Source organism: Callospermophilus lateralis, chromosome 17 (assembly GCF_048772815.1).
Source record: "Callospermophilus lateralis isolate mCalLat2 chromosome 17, mCalLat2.hap1, whole genome shotgun sequence".
Taxonomy (NCBI): Eukaryota; Metazoa; Chordata; class Mammalia; order Rodentia; family Sciuridae; genus Callospermophilus; species Callospermophilus lateralis.
This window is the reverse complement of record NC_135321.1, coordinates 34,609,128-34,624,903: the sequence shown is the minus strand read 5'-3', so window position 1 is coordinate 34,624,903 and position 15,776 is coordinate 34,609,128. Positions and strand designations below refer to the sequence as shown.

General features: G+C 40.5%; 2 protein-coding genes across 14 annotated transcripts in view; one reads left to right on the top strand and one right to left on the bottom strand.

The window, feature by feature from the left end:
• The window catches only part of Fhod3 (formin homology 2 domain containing 3), a 425,688-nt gene extending 422,486 nt beyond the window's left edge, over positions 1-3,202 (top strand). For all 9 annotated transcript variants that reach the window (XM_076837398.2, XM_076837397.2, XM_076837399.2 and 6 more), the window contains one exon: positions 2,662-3,202. In XM_076837398.2, coding sequence (XP_076693513.1) covers positions 2,662-2,744 — 83 coding nt within the window. In that variant the 3' untranslated portion in view covers positions 2,745-3,202. The remainder of the gene's footprint in view (positions 1-2,661) is intronic.
• Positions 3,203-10,327: 7,125 nt separating this feature from the next.
• Tpgs2 (tubulin polyglutamylase complex subunit 2) overlaps positions 10,328-15,776 on the bottom strand; it is a 35,235-nt gene continuing 29,786 nt past the window's right edge. For 2 of the 5 annotated variants that reach the window (XM_076836655.2, XM_076836656.2), the window contains exons 5-7: positions 15,022-15,182; positions 12,997-13,220; positions 10,328-10,859 (exon numbers count right to left, since the gene is read on the bottom strand). In XM_076836655.2, coding sequence (XP_076692770.1) covers positions 10,835-10,859; positions 12,997-13,220; positions 15,022-15,182 — 410 coding nt within the window. In that variant the 3' untranslated portion in view covers positions 10,328-10,834. Of the gene's footprint in view, positions 13,221-15,021; positions 15,183-15,776 lie in introns of all 5 variants that reach the window. The other 3 variants (XM_076836654.2, XM_076836658.2, XM_076836659.1) reach the window with 3 other exon arrangements.

Genomic DNA, 15,776 nt, shown 5'->3' with positions numbered 1-15,776 from the left:
GAATATTTCCTGAATGAGGAACAGACTGACCATCATGATGGATGGATGAATGATAGACGGGCATGGCTTGAATCAGGGCAGAAAACTGATTTCAACTGATTACTTTCATTCATCTTTTCAAGTGGTGAAGTGAACTAACTTTGACTCTTTAACAAAGACGGAGGGGGGGTCAGTACTCAGGTTCTTTTATGTTACACAAAGATGGGTCAGTACTCAGGTTCTTCTATGAACTTCATTGGTATTGATGTGAAGGTACACAGAAAGTAAGATCCATTAATGGGGCATATTTTTCTATGACTACTCATTTTGGGGGGAAGTCATTTGGCAAGCAAAGGGAACTAAGCCATGCTGGCTTTCCCCCATGACAGAGGACCCTTGGATCCCGGTCAGAGGGTGAGGGCGGGGGGGAGAGGATCCCTCGTGGTCTGAAGCATCAAAACTGAGTGGGAGCCCACAAGGGCAAGCACAGCCTCTGTGCAATGAGATGGAGAGGCTGAGGCAGCACCATTTAGCTTTGATCTGTCCCTGATTCCACTACAGATAGGCCAGCCCAAGGCCCGTGTCTATTAGATTATTACATGAGCTAAAGGTGTCAAGAGTCCTTATGCAGGGTTTTATATGAACTGAACATCAGTTACAGGACTAGAGCAAATGTGTGAACAGAAGCATTTAAGAAACATTTTCAAACACCTTCCATGTATGAAATTCCTATCAGTCTGTGGGGGCCCTCTATAGTCTTTTACCCTAGAGTATGTTCCTACATACATAGAGATGGCAGTCTCCAGGCCATGTCTATGCTGCCTTCTATGGTTAATGGAATTTGAAATGCCTGCTAGTACAGCATGCACTTCCTCAGGCAGTATTTTGAATCTTGATAAAGTAGTCTTAGCTGTCTTTCCTTGTTGAGAAGGGGAGAGATTTTTATCTTCTATTAAAAATGATCTTTCTTTAACAAACACTTTGTTTAAAGCACATAGGCAGTTATTACAAACTAGTGTTTTTATTGCTGCCCCACAGAACAAATTCCATTACTCAGTTATGTGCAGTCTGTCTGCGGTCAAGGCTCTAGAGCCAAACATTTGGTCTGGTTAAGTTGGGAGTCTAAGGGGCCAGTTTGGGGAGGGTGAGATGCTGCAGATAGATAGGTCTGGGGCCCAAAGCTAGGTTTGGAAATAAGAGTAGTATGATTTGGGGGTACCCTCACCATTCTTAAGGAATCCAGATTTAATGTCTGAGGTTTCCATGAAACTTTCAATTCTTTAAATGTTGAGCATCTGATAGACTTGCTATAAATGATTTGTTGACTAATCAATGCATTAGATGCTGGCTCCTATTCAAAGACATTTATTAACAGGTGTTAGTCTCTGTTCATTCCACCATGAGCCTAGGTCTTTCAGTTCTTTTGTTGCAAACTAAATGAGCTTTTGTCCATGTGTTGATGTAGGGATTTGGGGTGTTGCCTGCATTCCCATGAGGTGAGCCCCTGGCTTCTGGAAAAGGGATGAGGGGAATTGGGTCTGGCAGGAGAAAGGGAAAGACACTAAGGGTGAGCTTGACCTTTGTACTTTGATTAAAAGCCTGTTTTCATCTCAGGGTATGGCTGACTTGGGATTTAGAATGGAAGGTAGATCTATGACACAACTCTTTTGAAAATAGAATAAATACCCTGAACTCTGTATAACCTTAAAAGAAATACAGAGTAGGCCAAATATGATTTGTAAATTAAGGGTAATGTAATTGGTTGATCTGTCAAATGAAAGAACTTATCTAGGGAGGGGCAGCTGCTTTCTCATTCACCCTGATCCAGCCTTTATTTAACCGACATCCAAACTGATCAAATAATGGGAAAAACCATATTGCCAAGATAAACACAGAAGTCTGTCAGTTAAATGTAAGCAATGATCCAATTTCCAGCTGTGAGCACGATGAAGATATGGTCACTACCTTCTTGAGCTTTGTGTTCTTTTGCAGAAAACATCCCCAAACCCATCCAGAAGTTTGGTGGTCTTGCTCCTTGGCATCCATTCCGCAAGGAATCACTGTTCACTTTAATCATTGTCCCCGAGGGTCCTTTGATAAATTGAGACTGAGACCCATAACACTCATAGAGAAACTCATCCTGTCTGCTTCCCTGGGTCTTTTAATACCTGGCTGCATGGAGCCATGAGTTCTCCATTGTGTCCCTGGCTATCCTTGCTCCTTCTGCAGACCCATAGGGTTGTTGAAGTTTGCTGATCCCCTCACTGTGCACTATTTTACTTAATTTCTGTCATTGAAGTGCCTGCATTCCCAGGCTCTGTGATTACTTTTCCAGCTCTGTTAACACTTTGTGTGCTGGGCAGAGAATGAGCTCTCCACTTGCCATGAGCACTTGTGTAGTTTGCACCCGTTTCTCAGAAACCCAGTGAAGAGAAGCCGCCTCCTTTGTCCCCTCTTTATTAGCCCCAGTCCGTGCCCCTTTCCCTTCTGGACAGTATCAGCTTCAGCTCACCTTGTTGTATCCCCAAGATCTTTTCTACCCTGGGTGCTTCAACAAGAGCAGGGTGTATTGCAGCATTCCTGGGGGTCCTTGGGGAGAGGGGAGACTGGTGTACTGACTGCTGCATGCCTCCCTCATAATACCTCCTTCTCTCCTTGTGTCTCTGGCTGTGATCACTGCAGTGCGAAGGACCCTGAAGAGTGGCCTGACTCCAGAAGAAGCCAGAGCCCTGGGCCTGGTTGGCACCTCCGAGCTGCAGCTGTGACGTTCTTGGGGCACCCTCTGAGCAGAGAGAGGACCAGCTCCTGCTGCGCAGAACCCCTCTGGTGGGGAAGCAGGGGAGACTAGGTGTCACCACTTGGCTTCAGTTGCTGTTGTGCATTGATGTGGATTTCCAGGAATCTCCTGCACGAACTTTCCTCCTCATGTCAGTCATGTTTCTCTTATTTCCTGGACACTTGGTTTATTAGTTCCAAAGCGTGACACCTTTTCTGGGCAAGCAGCAGCCCTTTTAAGGAACAAATCACTCCTGTCACAGTTGTTATGGTAATATGAGGCAATCGGATTAGATTCACAGACTGGTTCTCCACAACACCAAAATATCCAGATGTTAAACTCCAACCTTGTACACAAAAGAAAGCACAGATTGTTTACCAGTTGTGGATTTTAGATGTACTAAATGTTTATACAAATTCATAAATGTACACCATGTTTCAAATACTAAATAAATAGAGTTTAATGCCAAAATGAGAAACTTTTCTTGTCTTGGGTGTAGGACCTTATGAAGGCTTGACTCTTTTCGGTTTCATCAGGACCCTTGCTTGGAATGACCTTCAGGCCCTTTGGCTGACATTTCATTGACAGAGTGAGTAGCACCAGTGATGCGCTCTTGGACACTCCTGATTTAAGCAGGCATAGTCCTTCTTGCAGGATGTATTACCTGCTATTAACCTAATATGTACCACCTTATCTGTGAGGTTTGAGGGTTTGTTTTGATGCAAGAGCACAGTTGAGTGGCTTTTTACACATCTGAACTCTTTTGCAACTCACTTTGTTGCCTTTTTTGTGTTAAAAAAAAAAGTGCCCCAAAATTTACCTAAGTCACCACCAAAATAAAGTTTAAAGGTCTATCTATAGAGAACAGAATTTTACACTTAGAACTTGGCTTTCAAGGTTTTAAAGACCTAAGGTGTCCAGAGAGGAAGGCACTGTGAAGGGCTCTCAGCAATTACAGGACACACTTGGGACCTGGTACCCAGGAAATGATAGAGACCTCAACAGGAGCTCCTTGGCCCAGGGTCACATGGTTCCTTATGAAGAACCTCTGACTCTAAAACCAGGGAAAGGTAGGACACTGCAGTTGGTGTTTTCAGAGGTTGGAAGATTATTCCATCTTTGCTTCACCTTCAAAACATCTGTGCCTCTACATCTGGAATATGTGATTTATAGATAACATGCAATAGTATTGCCCAAGAGTCAAAATAACATATTCACACCATAGGCTCCTGTGAGTGTCACCACTGATGGAGAGACAGCTTTTTCAAGCAGAGATTAGTGAAATGATTCCTGGTGGGTGAAAGCACCCAAGGAGAGCCTGGAACTGTAAGTTAAGTTTGTAGATTATAGACCACTGAGTTTATTTAATCACCTTGTTGAAAAGGATACACGGTTGTTAATATTAATTTCCCTTAGGGTCCTAAATAATGTGTAATATTCCACACTTGATTTAGTGGTTTATGAGGGCATTTGCTTGTTACCTTGGCACTGAATACAAACGTGGAGAACTATCACAGGGGATAGTGATGTATAAACAGAAGGAAGTGCATTTTTGTCATTTTGCATTTCCTATTAGTGAACAGATACTTTGATCCTCTTTTATGGGCCCTTGTCATTCTGAGCGTTGTTGCTTTAGAAGGTCACATTCAGAAGGAATGAATCTAACATTAAGTTTAGGAATTAAAACTTCTAACAAACAATGTTAACTAATTTCTTGCTTACAGCTAGTGAAGAGGGTCTCCTTTATTGGGAATGGCATTTTGAAAACGCTGAAGAATGGAAGTAACATAGGGCAGAGGCTGCCACCCTCGTCTCCAGATTGGACTCCCCTGGGTGCACAGAGAACTTCCATTTGTGTCCCTCCACCAGAGATTGCTATATAGTTGGTTTGGAGTGTGGCCTGAATTTTGGAATGTTTAAAAAGTCTCATCTCCTCCCCCTGGGTTCTAATGTGAAGATGACTGTGGAAGCCATTGAGTCACGAGGTATTTTTTTTTTTTTTTCCCTTTTTCTTCCCTGGAGCAGGGGTCAGAGATTAAAGATGGTATTTTTGAGATCTTGGGAAAAGCAAATATTTGCCAATACAGAACTGGTTATTAATCACTGTTGTCTATCTAAAATAAACAATAGAGGACTGGATCTCCAGGACAGTTAATTCAGGAGTAGCAAGGGTACTGCAATCTAGGATATGGTGCCAAGGTGAACTATGGTGCACTACTAGGCCCATTTGAGGAAGCTGGGGCAACAGGAAGCTCTTAAAGACAGAAGGGAAAAGTACATGTACTGGTTACAGAGTCTTATCACAGGCGTTGACAGTTCATTAGTGGAGGCAGTCAGGCAGGTGTTCTTACGCTGGTTGATAGCTGTCTTTGTATGGCTATCTGTCCTTGTGTGTGTTTCATGGAGCAAAGTGTGGCTTAGAAAGAATTTCCTGTGGGTTTTTTTTTCCTTTTTTGTATAGGCATAATGTGCAAATGCCCCTCCTTCATGGCCTTTGGGCTCCATATTATTAGACATAAAGTGACTTTATTTTGATACTGGTAACTTCCTTTTTAAAATTTTTTTATTCTTTTTAGTTATACTTGACAGTAGAATGAATTTTGACATACATACATGGAGTATAACTTCCCATTTTTGTGGTTGTATATGATGTGGAGTTATACTGGCAGTGTATTCATATATGAACATAGGAAAGTTAATGTCCAATTCATTCTACTCTTTCCCAATCCCATTTCCCATCCTTCCCCCCCTACTCCCCCCTATCCAATCCAGTGAACTTCCACTCCTCCCTCCCTCTGGCTTATTGTGATTCAGCATCTACATATTAGAACATTCGGCCTTTGGTTTTGAGGGGATTGGCTTATTTCATTTGCCATGATAGTCTCAGTTCCATCCTGATATTGGTAACTTTCATATCATCAAGTTACTGATCAACTAGGACATGTTTGTTTAAAGCCTTCCTCATGCTGTTTATATAGTCAATGATGCCAATCTTTTTCATGCCTTTTGAAATCCAGAAGAAAAAAAGGAGTTCCTTACTTAACATTTTTCAAGCCCCCTAATATGGGAGGAACACAGGAGTAGTCTGAGACACCACCTCTTGCCAGCACCTCTCTTTCCTTCACCCAAGAAGTGCTACTCAGTGGCATGACAGAGATGCTACAGGAAGTGAGTTGTTGATGTCACAGGGTATTCAGAATGCACCAGGGAGAGTCCTTGTGAGCCCTGCTTGTGGGGTAGCTCTAGAACCTTCTTTTCTAGATCATTTCTCTTCCCACTGGATTGTTCAGTTCTACTGAGGGAATACAGCCACATAAATAAAAAGGTCATACATGATCCTGGATGAAAAATCAGACTGTATTTTTAAACTTGATAGTTTGGTAGTTTTTAGTGAAACTGGAGGATATTTTCTGTTGCTTATTTCCTTTCTCCTCTTGTCACTTAGTCTGGCTGCCTCTGTTGGTTTTAATCCAGGATATTAAGTTCCCTTAAAAGACCTTTGAGAGGCATCAAAGCAAATGGTACCTTACCCTTGCAAGATGCTGTTGCTAATTTTTCTGGTCATTAGTATAGATATTCTTTCACCTTGCCTCCATATGGATGCTGGTAAAATAAAATTTAAAAAAAGCAAAACAGTATTTTTGTTTTTGTTGAATACTCCTGGGATTTGATTCCTTTGGAATCTCTCTTTTGCTTTCTGTTTTAAAAATATAAGGAATTTGGAGATGGAGAGGAAGGTTCACAGGGGCTTCAAGGACTGAAGACCTACTTTTTCTTCCAAGGTCCATTAATGAATGTATGCAGAAGAGCAGGAGCCAGGAATAGAAGACTTGGTTTCCAGCCACTGTTTTTTGGTGGGCTCCATTGTCTGTAGCTCCCAAACCCACTGTTTGTGTTCACAGCCCTGAGATTGGTGTATCACCAAATGCCACTGTAGTATGCTTAACAATGGCCACCCAAAGGTCCTAATTCCTAAAGTCTGTTAAATCTTTGTAATGTTTTGAATAACCAATAAAAAAAAAAATACCTTGTAAGGGAGATGAGTTTGCAGATGTGATTCAGTTGAGGACCTTGATCTGAGATCATTGTTGATTGGGTATGCCCTAGCAATTTGTTATGACAGCCACAGGAAACTATACAACCACAGCAAATACCTATGGAGGACAATACAGGCAACTCTGTGCAGGGCTGGGGAAAAAGCTGGGAACTTACCGGGAGCCAAGTGAGGAAGTTACCAATTAAAATTTTAGTTTATCAACCATTCTGAAGCCCTTTCTGGTTTTGTTTTGATCAGAAATAATTTTATCAGAGACAAGAAAAAGAACACTGCATTGCTTAAGGCATGAAATTTCTTCACTTTGCAAAGTAAGGATATAAAAATACATCAGTTGTGTCAAAGAAGATGGTTATTTGGTAGAAAAATGAGTTGTTTGCTAGGCAATTCAGAGGGGAAAGCGAAGTTTGATTTTAAATAATTAAATATTACTGAAAGCATCTCTGAGAGTACTTGAAATATATTTATTAGAATTCATAGCCATTCTGTTTTCATTTTACATTTTACAAAAAAATTGAGCATGAGAGGTGCTGAAGACCTTTCCCTAAGGACACAAGAAGGAAATGATATATCCTGCTTGTGTCATTAGTTGCTGGTTAGTTTTTATTCTTTTAGAATCTTTAAGACAGCTGCATGTTGGATAGTCATGGTCAGCTCTGCTTCTAGGCACAAAATATGTGGCACACAGTCAATGGGTGAGATTAAACCAGCCTGACTGCTTGTATCTTTGATCACCCTTTGGCTAGTCCTCACTGCTTTCATCCCTGTTGTCTGGGAGGCTTGCTCACGACATACTTTATCCATGTGAGTTGGATATTGAAAACATCTGGGTGGATGGCCTCATTTTGCTTGCTACATCTATCAAAGGTAGGTACTAGATAGGGCCTAGGAGCTAGATGCTAGGGAGCATACAGATATATAATTAAAGATGCCATTTCCAAGACCACAAATGAAGATACACTGTATGATAAAAAAGATTTTTGAGCCACAGCTAGTGAGAATGGCAAGAAGTAGTCTACAAGATAGTATCTGGATATCAAAATATTCAGAACATTGGTAATACATTTTATTATGGCTGTTTTCTCAATTTTGCTTGGTTGTCTGTTTCTATTGTTCTTAAGTACAAGGCAGCTCTGGATTTTTTCAAAAAACATTGAATGCCTGATTCAAGTTTAATCTATTAATGGTTAATGGGACTCCATACCAAGTAGGATGGCTTTCCAGAGTAGTACAAGTCTCCATGTCAATAACCACTGGAAGAGACAGGTAAGATGACTAAAGTTCACTGAGCGGTACTGACATGAAGCACTGCATCTCAAAGAGGGCCCTTCTTGTGGGGTGGGGCTTTATAGTGCTCTGAGGTGAAGGTAGACTGGAGACCTCTGGGGACAACTATTGGTGTTTAGGCACAGGAGAACAAGGTAGTGTTTTTTTTTTTTTTTTCCCCTCAGTTTTTAAAATTGCATTGTAATTACACATAATGGTGGAATCTATTGTGGCATATTCATACATGAACACAATATAAGCTAGTGTTTTGTAAGGAAAGGGAGAGTAGAGCTGGGTAGGTCAATAGAAAGTTAAACAGAAAACAAAGTTGGGATCACATTACAAAGAACAGGGGAAAGAAAGTACTAACTTCTTTGAATTAACTAACTTTACCTGTGTACCAGCTCTTTTAATAATCACAGTTAACACTATAATGGAGGCTACATATGTTAAAGAGAGAATGCTCAGATGGAAAAACAATTTAGTCAGAGTTGGCTCAGGCCAAAAAAGAAAATTCATCACAGGATCCCAAGAAAAAAGAGCACAGCTAATGTGGAGTTTTACCTACCCAGGGTCTGATAAACTGTAAGAAAAGGACAAGAGTATAATGTACAGATAACGCTGTCAGGAAACCTGTGAGTGGCTACTGAATTGGACAGAAAAAAGAATTTATAATCCCTAGAACAACTGTTAAAATCTAAAACAAAGTAGAGATTGAAAACTGACAAATTGGAATTATTTAAAAATTATAATTGGATGAGTAAATAGGGGTGTAGATACATGGTCATGATTTCATAATTGTTGAAAAGTAGGTTTTGGATGCAGGGTTTCAATATACTATTTATCTTTGTAATAGTATAATAAAAAGTTAGGGGAAAAATACATTATGCAGAAACTTAAAAAGGATCATTGATCCCGTTTATTCCATTCTTTATATATTCCTAACTGGATTCTCCATGCAATACAAGCAAAGTTTCAGACTTAGCACTACTGAAACTAGTCCAGTTGATTAAAAATCCTGAAGCTGGGAACCTTGCCTAGCAATTTTGATTTAGTAGGTGTGGAGTAGGATCTGGGTACCTTCCTTTCTACACGACTCCAGTGACACTGATACATGTTTGGAAGTTTGGAGAGCATAGTTTTGAAGGATAGATTCTATGGGATGTCACGCACAAGCTGACCTTATTCATCTCTATACATGGCTTGGTTACCTCCCTGCAAGAGCATGACGACAGGGAACTTAATGAATAATTTTGACTACATCAATGTTTTCTGAGGCATTCTGTCATTCATTTTTATTTTGTACCTTCAGCATAGTGTCTTTTTCCTGGGCAGTTGATTTCTTAGAGTGTACATTGCCATTTTAATTGCTTTAGTTTCAAAACATAAACCTCCCGGGTATGTTTTCCCCATTTAACAAATTCAATCTCCATATTGGGTCAGCTTCACAGGCAGGTGACCTGTGTAGTTGCACAAGAACCCACACTTGGAAGGACCTCACATCTGGTTTTCTGCTCTTGCCTGACTTATCCTTGAATTTGTGTTCTGTAAATGAAGTTTGCTGCAATAATGGAACAAAAAACAAGGGATGTGTTTGTCCACTGTTCCTTAGTGCCTCATGCACAGATAGCCTTTAGAATGCTCTGAGAACACAGGATTCCTGAGGATCCATAATGTGGCAGAGCTCAGAATAAAAGCAGTGAAACTTATGTAACTGAATACAGAGTGCTGGAAGCTCCAACAAGTCATGCTTTCCATTTGAACCAGACTTGCTAAAACACAGAAAAAAGGCAATGATACGCTAAGAAACACAAATAACCAAGGAACCCCATCATATACATTCTTTCTCATGTTGTTTCCCTTTAGCTAACTACTTGTGCTGAAAAGGATAACAAAGAAGAAAAGGAAAACATAAAGCAGTCCATACTTCCTTTTTTAAGTCCTGTATTCATCAGTAAGCTAGAGGTAGAGTGTGTTAAAATATGCACATATCAAGAAGGGAAATACTGATTGAATTTTGTGTGATTTTTCTGTTCTGGTAAGATTAAAATACATATGCACATAGTGTGTATATATATATATATATATATATATACACACACACACACACACACACACACACACACACACACGTTTGGGAAAAGGAAATTGTGTAAATTTGGTGATTCTACATGGGTAAATGCTTTTATATTTGCAATTAAAATTCACAATATAAAAAAGAATGGTAAAATGCATACTAATTTAAAAATTTTAATTTTCCTTATAACAGTATTAAGGAGCAAACAGAAAACATCACCATAACAAGTTGTAGGAAACCATGGAAGAAAGGAAAAGCACATTTTAGAGCCTTTAATGGTAGTTTTTCTGGTTTTTGAACAAGAGGTTCACATCTTCATTTTGTACCGAGTCCTGCATATGATGTGTAACCAGCTCTGCTTTTTCATCACTCTTCCTTCTGAGGCAGGTCTTGAGCTTTTCTTTATCCTAACTGCCTTCCTTCTACAGTCTTTGGAAGACTCCCATTGATTGCCACTGGTTTGAAGGGCACCATTGCTCTCCTGGTTCCTCTGTTTCACTTATGGAATCTAGAACTGGACCAAAACTGAACTGGTCCTCCAGTGGGCTCCTCGGGTACTATAGGAAGGACATCTATGGCAATGAAGAATGACATGCCTTCTCATTTTCCTTCTAACCTTGTCTTGAAGAAGCAGTCAAATGCTGGACTGGTGCTGTTGGACCTCCCTTGAATTGCTGCACATTTATAAATGCTCAAAATGTAATAACCTAAACAATTAATTTAAAAGGGGTAAAACACTTAAATTAGGGAAAATTTGACATAGGCATGTACTTGTTAAAAAACAAAAACATTTGTATGTCCAGGCTGAATTATATAAATGGTTAGCTATGGAACTGCAAAGGCCAGAGGTGCTGTTATTTTAAACATTTTCCATTAGAAGTGAGCCAGAATAGCTGTCATGCTGGCATATTTAAAGCAACTGAATATGCTGTTAGTGTGTATTTTCTTTTGGGGAGGCAGTGTTGGGGATGGAGCCTAGGGCCTTGTGCATGCTGTGAAAGTGCTCTACCACTGAGCCATGTCTCTAGCTCTCCCAAAGACTTTTGAACACTAGTATTTCAAGATTTAGAACCATTACAACAGTGGTGAAGCACCCATGATCCTTGAAGGTCGACTCTTTACCTTGTTTTCCTCAGGGGCTGTGTGTAGTAGATGGAGGGCGATTGAAAGCCTCTTTTTCATATCTATCACTATAATCAGCAATCAAAACAAAAATTTAAAACTTCATAAATACTCAAAGTGGTGTCAGAGTGCAATTGTGGGGACTTCTTTAAGCTCCCTGGTGGGCCATGGAAGAGCAAAGCCCTGGACTGATTAGCAGATTGAGGTCTTCAAAGAAGAGAGTCTAGACAATCATGGAAGAGAAAGTTAGGAAACAATGAGTGAGCCAGTCAGGACTGAAGTGTACAGATGTAGAAGGTCCTGCCTCTCACTATTCAGCAACATCATTTTCCAACCTTTGGAATTTCAGGGAAAAAACTACAGCCACTCAAGGATCCTGAGGCTGGATGGGTGATAGGATTTCCCTGCTGAGAAGTAGAGTGAAGGTTTGCTTGTGCCCACTGTCAGGGCTGCAAAGTTAGAAAACATTCTTAATTGAAAGCCTGAACAACTCTGTAGAAATTCCATTAGATGTACATAGTAGGTAAATTCAGGTTTATCTTGTGTTAAATATTAGGCACATGTGGGCTGGCTAGAGGTCTAATACCCCTACGTGTCTATGGGGAAAATGATTTCTGAATTACAGGAAACTTGCAAAGGAATCTTGGAATTCCATCATATTATAAAGGCTTTCCCATCCTAAGTATGGCCAATGACAAACCAGGGTGGGACTAGACAAGTCACAGCAGGTAGAAAGCTGCTGTTAATATTAACTAGTTTCATTAAAACTCTATGAAGAGTTTTCCAACATGATGCCTGGGTGTTTTTACTTTTAAAAGGTTAGACTAAAGTACAGAAATACATCTCAAATTTTTGGCAAATGTGTAAACATCACAAAATGGAAAGCAAACTTTAAGAAACTAAAGGAAAATGAACAGAGTGAAATGTATTCATTAAGAACATACAATTGAATCTTCTAAAGTTTTTATGAAACACCGCAACCCATTAAGTTTGGGTATCATCAACAAATGAAATTAAATAATCTGAGTATGAAAATATTCTACTGCAGTGTTGTCCAAAACAACTTTCTGCAGGGCTGGAGTTGTGGCTCAGTGGTAGAGCACTTGCCTGGCATGCGTGAGGCCCTAGGTTCGATCCTCAGCACCACATATAAATAAATAAAGATCCACTGACAACATAAAAAAATTATATATAAAACAACTTTCTGCAAAAAATATGTTCCATATCTTTCTACTGTCCAATATTTAGTAGCCATGTGAATACTTGAAATGTGACTAATGCTACTGAGGATATGAATTTTTCATATAATTTTTTATGCCACATGTGACTAGTTGCTACTGATTGAACAGTGTAGTTCTAATGCTTCAAGAGTTAAAATCAGGGGTTTTTTGGAGGCCTTTTCTAGCTAAGAGATTGAGGGTTGGGTACAGATAGAAAGGAAAGCTCAATAGACCTCTCTGGTCCCTTAAAGAACTTAAATTCACAGCTTTTGGAGGCAGGAACAGGAAAAACCCACTGTGAAGAACTCTTGGGGATAAAAAGTCAGGATGCCCTTCGAACCCCTGGCTAATGTTGGAGGCAGGGGGTGGATAAAATGACTGAAATCTTGGTCATTTGGGAAGATGCCTACAGTTACATGCAAAATCTGAGGTTGGGGCCATGTGTGCATGGAAATCACTGCTGTAGGGCTGGTGGAGAGCCGATAGTGGGGGGGGTGCTCACTTCCGGACAGGGTTTCCAGGTCCAGAGGAGGGTTTAGAGGTAGTAGGACCCGAGGGCCCTTTCTGGCCACCTGCAGGCTGCACAGCTGCTTTCTTTTTTGGAATTAAGGGCTTGTTCTTGCTCTTAAACACTTTGCTAGGATCCAACTTGTTCACAAAGGAGTCGGTCTCTTCCGTGAGCAGATCTGTGTTGTAGGTGATAGGTTTATACATGCTGAACCATTGCTGGAAGGCAGAATTGGGACAGAGGGTCACAATCCAAAGGAACAATGCTATTCTTTGTGCTCTTTAGTGGGGGCATAGGGTTTGAAAGCTGAGGACACAAGAGTACAAAATCTGAAACTCGTATCAATTGGTAAAATCCATGCACAAATCTAAAACCAAAAAAAATGCCAAATTGAGCACATGTCTGGTCCCAAGCATTTCAGATAAGATATGAAAAACTGCCTTGAATAATCTATTAGATCTTTATTTATGCAAAGTGAAAACTTGGCCAGACACAATGTTGCTTTATGAGGCAACACTAATAACCTCTAAATAAATGTAGTATGAAAACTAAGACCTTGAGTATGCTGTTTTCTTCTTGATCTAGGGACCAGTGTCCTTCCACCTGCCCTTGAAGTAGCAGTCCCCACCAGCACCATTTCCCCAGGGGAAGTATGACAAGAGGCTGGTGCAGCCTTCCTAATGGAAGATGTGTTAGTGCTCTCTTCCTTACTGGCTTTCTAAGCTGCTGAGGGCAAAGGGCATTGCTGGGAGCCATTAGCCAAGTAGGTATGACAATTTCCTTGCCAGCATACCCCCATGTTGCTTAGTGGAAGGTGACCTTGCTCAAGGACCAGGGCGGATCCTGTTTAGGGTGTTCCCCATTTAGGATAATCCGAGTTTAGGGCATTGCCGATTTAGGAAGATTATTCCTGCCGGGAATAGGGCGTATCCTGCTGCCTGAGTTCCTCTTGAGTTCTTAGGGATTCAGACAGTATTTTTGGGAGACAGAAGCCCAGTGGAGGTGTGGATTTGGGCAGAGAACGTGGATTTCCCCAGAACGTGTTTGTAGATGGCCGGTGTGAGATCGGGAATAAAGAATTGCTGTTTGAATCTACAAAGCTGTGAGTGGCTCGTGATTTGTGCCCAGCCAGACTGCGGCAGGGCATCTTCATTTATTGACTTTTCTTTGATCACAACCAACTCACAATGTTTACCTGATGGAAGGTGTCAGTATGGGATATTTGAGAAAAATGAAGCTTTCTCAATAAACATAGTAATATAGTGCCAGAGATGAGTCCCTAATTTCCTGCTAATTTAGTGCTGTGAGAAACTACCATCAAGGAGCCCAGACCAGCTCATTCTAGTCAAAAGTTCTTCTTGCCACACTGGGTGTTTTCAAACCAGGGATTGTAGCAGTATTACTTGTCATCTCTATGTTTGAAATGGTGCCCAAATGTGTGGTATAAATGAGTCAATCCATTTGACGGAACACTTGATAGTCATTAGGACAAGGCAGCTCTACCTCAACTGATGATGGACTGTTTAGTGAAAAGTACAATGTGAATAGTACATTATACTTGTGATTTAGCAAAAAGGAACCAAAAATCACATGCTTGCATGTGTTATATGCAATGAGTATCTCTGGAACCTTACATAAACTGGTATCCATGGCTGCCTCTGTAGAAGTACACTGGGAGAACAGGAAAAAGAGATTTACTTTGCACTCTTCTGAGTACATATATTTGCCAATCCAAAACAATCAATTAGATGTAAGCCCCCGGTAACAATCAAAGATGGAAACATCCCAGGTAATTCTGAGGGTCAGCTATGTTGGGAGTCACTTGACTAGATCAATATTATGTGACACTGTCTACTTAACACTGTAATCAGACGCCTTGCTTTAAAAACACGTTTCCTGGGTTCTACCCCAGACCTCTTAAATGGGGAAGTTGAGAATCTGCAATATAATCATTTCCTCAGAAGTTTCTGATACACATCATACTCTGAGATGATAGGCGTTCCCCCTCCCAGTCCTTACCTTGGCCTGTGGGCTAATACCATAACTGGTGAAGGCATACTGCCACTGGGGCAGGCCCAGATGGGTGATAAGCAGGCGATAATAGGCAGTAAAGGTATCTGTGAGAAAATGCCAGTATAATGCTCTGTCCAGAAACCAGATCTCAGTGTCTTGGGCTGATGCTAAAATAGTAGACAAAGGAAGTAAGTTAACACTTATTTCCTTGTAACCATAAATTAGTCAATATATACTCACGATTTAAAAAAATTCAATAGTAAAGGATATAAAATAAGGTAAAAATTCCATTTTTTCCTTTTCCAACCTCCTAGTCACATTTTCCAGTGGCCGTTTTTACAAATTCAGCCTCTTTCTATCTGCTGAGCACACACTGTGGTCTCAACTTTCCTGATGGAGGCAAACTCTGAATGGCTCAGGCTTTTTTGGAGGTCTTTCTTGGGAGCCAGAAATGCTGTGAAAAACTAATATAATAGAATCTCTGATGTTCTGGGTGACAGAGGCATTATCATACCAGCTCCTGCCTTACACCTGTTTCTGACCTTCCAATCTTATTAGCTCACTGGTTCATCTGTTGTCTGTACAGCTATAACATCTCTCTAAGAGGCCTACATTATCTGGTCTCTTCCTTTTTCAAAACTGCTTATGGTCATAAAATATTTTCATTTGAATCTCTCCAGTCTAAGTAATCCAGAATGATAGACCACTGTCTTCCACATTATGTCTCAATTTCTTTGCTTGGCTTTCTAAGCTCTGCATGA